Source organism: Hevea brasiliensis, chromosome 5 (genome assembly GCF_030052815.1).
Source record: "Hevea brasiliensis isolate MT/VB/25A 57/8 chromosome 5, ASM3005281v1, whole genome shotgun sequence".
NCBI classification, from domain to species: domain Eukaryota; kingdom Viridiplantae; phylum Streptophyta; class Magnoliopsida; order Malpighiales; family Euphorbiaceae; genus Hevea; species Hevea brasiliensis.
In genome coordinates this window covers 4,188,077-4,193,237 of record NC_079497.1, presented here as the reverse complement: position 1 = coordinate 4,193,237, position 5,161 = coordinate 4,188,077, and the positions used below count along the sequence as shown (strand labels likewise).

Below are 5,161 nucleotides of genomic sequence, written 5' to 3'. Positions count from 1 at the left end.
TTGAACTATTATTATTATTATTATTATTATTATTATTAATATTATTATTATTATGGAGGGTAACATGTGACAAATAATGCTTTTACATAAATGAATTTATAAAAAAACAATATAAATAATTTTTAAATATTATATTTAATTACAAAATATCTTAATTTTTAAAAATTAAATTTTAAAGAAAATAATAATTTAAGTCATAAATGTTAAGGTAGTATTGTAAATAATAATAATAATTAAAAGAAAAATAAAAAATAAATAAAAATTAGTATAAAGGAGAGTATTTGTGGAAGGTGATAGTGGCAAAATTCTCAAGAAAAGTGCCACTTGTCATCTCGTTGGGAATACCACTCTGCTTTATATATATATATATTAGTCGGATCCATTTTCTCTACGATCATATATTTCAAATAGAAAATAAATATTTACATTATACCTTATTAATTAAGCTAAATCTCATAAATAATAATGATCCATATCTTGAAACCGAAAAGTAATTTAGCATACAAATGTAGTGATTGACTGATTATATTGTTTCATGAAAAATAATTTTTATATAAAAAATATTTTAAATGAAATAAAAACATTTTTTTTATTTATTTGCAATGTTAAACTAATAATTATATATATCATACATATATAAGTATTTTTATATTTTAATAAGATTATTAAAGTCTAAAATATAAAAAAAAACTTAATTTTCTTTTGATTAAAAAAATATTTTTTTTATTAATCCATTGTTCTTAAAAAACACTAGAAAATATAGCAAATATATTTTTCATGAAACAAATGCAACCTAATTTATTATAACTAGTTCACCAAACAGCAATTATAACGAGAAAAAAAAAAACTTTATCTCATTAAAATATATTTCTCTCACACCGTTCACATCGGTTATAATTTATTATGAGATAAAACAATACTTGATGAAATAATATTTTATTTATAAATTTTATTTTTATGAAACCTTGGAGTATTATCAAATTGACCGTTGTAAAAGAAATATGGATATAGAAATTGAAATATTGGCCCATACAAAATGTGCACTGCAGGAAAGGGGTCGGGCTAATTGACAAACTGCGGCTACTATATTTCAACAAAATCATATATACCGTCTTCAAAAATATATGCATAGAAAAATTAATTAAAAGCATCCCTTTGTTTAATTAGTACTTGCTTATGGCAATGCAGAGAATATAAAACACCATTACAATTAAATGGTTTTATGGGTGTTTTATGTATGGCTCTCAGATTAATTGCTTTCCCAGAATAACTTCTGAAGATAGTTGACAACATTCTTGTCTAATTGGAAAGCCTTAACTAGAACATCAGGATTAATTGGTGGATTTGACGCAAACAATGCATTTGCAATAGTGATAGCACCAGGGTTTTGGCTGCTTAGACCAGCAAAGGCAACTGCATTTGTCTTTCCAACATTGAACTGGAAGTGAATGAGACCGATTGGAAACACAAATACATCTCCTGGATAAAACACTTTAGTGATAAGGCGATTAGGGGTGGATGTCACAAAGCCAACATAAAGGGTTCCTTCAACGACTACTAAGATCTCTATGGCACGAGGGTGAGTGTGAGGAGGATTTAAGCCAGCATTGGGTGCAAAGTCTAACCGAGCCAGAGAAATACCAAGAGTATTAAGTCCTGGCATTTTATCAACGTTCACGAGGGTGACATTTGATCCAACTTGATTCCCTGTATTTCCAGGAATGTTGAGTCCCAAAAATGAGAAATCATTAGCAACAGTGATGTAACACCCCTAATTTTTGAATTTATTATTTTGTGGGAAAATATTAATATTTTATTTTATTTAAATTTTAGAAAATTATTTGAAATTTTCGGATTTTAGATAGCGAGTTCGATTTTCCGAAAATATAAAACTTTGATGATTTTTAAAAATTAATTTAAAGACCACGTGGCAAAACTAAAAATATATTTGGACTCTACAAATTTTTCTGAGTTTTCTAGAATTTTTTCAAAATTTTTGGGCCTCGTTTTCGGTCCCAAGGCAGAGTAAAAAAATTTAAAATTTTGTATCTTGAATCGGACCGGCCGAATCGAACCAGATCGAATCGGACTGGTCGAATCAAACTGGCCTTCTTCTTCTTTTCTTCCCTTCCCCGCGTGTTCCCGTCTCTTCCTCTCTCTCCCGTTTTCTCTCTCATCCCTCCTCCCCACGCCGCAACGCCACCACCCAGCCCTCCCTACCTCGCCGACGCGCCACCCCAGCCTTCCCCCACAGCCGGCCGGCCTTCTAGGCGACCGAAAACGACGCTCAAAGAGGCACAATGCGCAGCGCGCCATTTCGGCTTCCCGACCAATCCGGCAATCGATTGGGCCAGATCTTGTGTCAAACACCATCTATACCTCAAGAGCTTTCCATAAACACCAAGAACACCAAAATCCATCGAGCGGTTTACCCAATTTTTGTCTGGGAAGTTTTAGCCCATTTCGACTTTTGGGCTAAATTTTTCGTAAACCGTAAACCCCACGAGAAAATTGAGAGTAACCAGCGCTCCACTCGTCGAGAGCTTCGCTGTAATATAAATTTCAAAATTTTCTGACACATTTTTCAGTGGGTCCCATGAAACTTCGTAGTACTTTTCCCAGCATTAAATGAGCTTAGAAAATTTCGTAAAAATTATATACTAACCTCCGTGTTGTGGGCTTCGTGTAGGTACCTTCAATTCGCGAAAATTTGATGGTTGCCCTAGTTTGTGAATTTTTGGCCAGACGGATCGGCTACTGAAAAAGTCATGGAATTGGATTGAGATTTTGCTACCCCACCGTTGTCAGACATTCCAAACGCATTCCCGAGATCGAAATTGGCATAAGTAAATCCAAACCTTACTTTTTCATAATTTTCTAGTGCTTCAATTGGATTAAAAATTCATAAAATATTCGTGGTAGCTCAGAAAATTATAATTCCTTTAGCACTAGCTTAGTAATGATGCTAAGGACCTTGGGGCAAAGTTTTAGAATTTTTAGAACTCATTTGGGTAGTTTTTGCAAGAGGGTTAAATTATGAAAACTAAACTGTAATTTTACATGTTGTGATTGATGATTATTTGGATGGGCCCAGGAGGGGCTGTGTGATGTGATTGAGTTGTGGGTGTATGGTTTGTGGATATAGAAGTGCGTTTTAAGCCTTTTTACAGGTTGGGTAGGTTCTAGGAGAGACTCTGCCAGATTTTCGGCAAGACTTAGGACATCTTTGATCTTTTTCTTAATTTGTATTGAGTCAAATGTATTAAATGATTGTAATAAAATTGTCAGGTGAGCTGGCACAGCCTTCCTCCTCCGCCCAGCCGCCACAGTGACTACGGTTAAGTCTGTGAGTAAAATATTAATTTTAATTGTAATTTCGATATTATTATATGTTCAAGCATGCCCATGCATCACTTATAAATATGTATCTATGTAGTTAAACTCTAGGCACGTTTTATGTTGCATTAACAACTGTTAAAGTGCCATGGATGTTGTTGTGGTAATTTGGAGCAGTGTGCGTGAGTTGGCATGCATGTGGTATGGTGTTGGCTATGGAAAGGACGGGTAGACAAGGCTTGAGATCTTCGCTGGGACCCGATCCTTCGGAGTAGACACGGCTTGAGTTCTTCGCTGGGACCCCGATTTGGTTTATTAAGCGAAAGTTCGGCTTGAGTTCTTCGCTGGCACAGGTTGGATTAAGAGGGCTGTATAGGGGATCAGCTCCCATATATGTATTGTTTGACCTTATCGAGTGTGTGAATACTCCAAATTACCTTTTTGCTGTTATGATGTGAAAATATTGATGATGTTGCATTTCACTCTATAGGGTGCATTAGCTTTAGATAGCTATAAAGATTATGGTTAAAATTGATATTTTACTATCTGAGTCGAACGCTCACTCCTATTCATCTATTTTTCCAGGCTACAAGAGATTTATTGTTGAGTTCTAACCTGCCTCTCTCCCTCGCAGGTCGTCTATTAATGTCTGTAGTGTTTGTATAATTATGTTAACTCCTAGAATTTCGCATGTGCTAGAAATATTTATTTGATTTGGGTCTGTAATATAATTGCCATGTTGGATCTGTAAACTTATTATATGCATGTATGATGGGATTGGATGAGGCAGCTAAGCTCCCATATAAATTATGACATTTTGATTATGTGAAGGGTGAGCTGAGCTCTCCAGATGATTATATATATTGTGTTTACAGGTCAGGCGAGTCAAAAACTCCCCGTTAAAAGGTCAATTTTATGGCCGGACTCTGTCCGATTGAATTCTTGAAATTGGGTTGAAATGGGCCTTAGAGTTGGGTTGAGGAATAGTTAGGCTCACTACGGGCCTCAGGGGCTTTAGGCTGGCCCAGGTCCTAGTGTCGATCTGGCCCATAGATTGGGTCGTGCCAAGTGAGGTTTGGGTTCTTGCTGAACTTCCCATTGACAAACACTGCATCAAAGAAATGTTATGCATATATCAAAATAGGAAATTAAGGATTTCAAAATAATGGCCTTTATATATAGGAAATACTAAAGCAGAAATTAGAACTAAAAACAAGGTTATATGTACCAGCATTCTTGGGATCATCCATTGCCACACATAAGTCCTGGAGAGGGCTAGGATCGTCGGCAAAGGCCAATGAGAAAGCCAAAGCCAAGACTAGTACTGCAAAAGCTGCAAGGAATTGACTGCCTTCCATTTTGTGTGTGTGTGAAGACTGTCTTTAGCTTATTTCTTATGAGTGCAATGTGCGAGAAGCCTTGCAGGTGTTGATGACTATTTTTAAGTGAAAGTCTCTGAATTATTCAATGTTATACATTACACACAATAAGCTGATGAAATGGTCTTTAATGGTTTCTTGTATATATATATATATATATTTTAATTCCAACAACGAATCATTCTCGTAGAAATATATATCTATATATGGAAGTAACATTTAATTTTCTTTCTCAAAGCTTATATTACATCGCTACATTTTCAGGATGGAAATGGTTGTTTCTCTTGATCCTTGAATTAATTTTCAATATCTTGGACTGGTTCACAATTAATTTAAAAACTTTTGAATTAAGATAGATAACTTTTCTTTATTTAATAGAGGCGCAAAGTAACAATTAGTGGGCTAAACCGAGATAATCCTTTTTTTTTTTTCGATAAATATACAGA

The 5,161-nt window shown here is 34.6% G+C and overlaps 1 protein-coding gene across 1 annotated transcript; it reads right to left on the bottom strand.

Moving 5' to 3' along the window:
* Positions 1 to 1,249: 1,249 nt before the first annotated feature.
* LOC110670500 (germin-like protein subfamily 1 member 16) lies at positions 1,250 to 4,694 on the bottom strand. The gene is made up of 3 exons (XM_058147823.1): positions 4,565 to 4,694; positions 4,409 to 4,444; positions 1,250 to 1,761 (listed from the first exon to the last, which is right to left on the bottom strand). Exons 1-3 carry the CDS (start codon positions 4,692 to 4,694, stop codon positions 1,250 to 1,252), a joined length of 678 nt encoding a protein of 225 aa, XP_058003806.1.
* Between the last annotated feature and the right edge of the window lie 467 nt (positions 4,695 to 5,161).

Excerpts from the sequence above, each read along its gene's own strand:
- LOC110670500 (XM_058147823.1), bottom strand. The coding sequence starts at position 4,694 with ATGGAAGGCAGTCAATTCCTTGCAGCTTTTGCAGTACTAGTCTTGGCT. Across the intron at positions 4,445-4,564 it reads GGATGATCCCAAGAATGCTG|TGTTTGTCAATGGGAAGTTC; the intron begins GTACATATAACC and ends TCTTTGATGCAG. Across the intron at positions 1,762-4,408 it reads GTTCAGCAAGAACCCAAACC|TCACTGTTGCTAATGATTTC; the intron begins TCACTTGGCACG and ends AGGGGTGTTACA.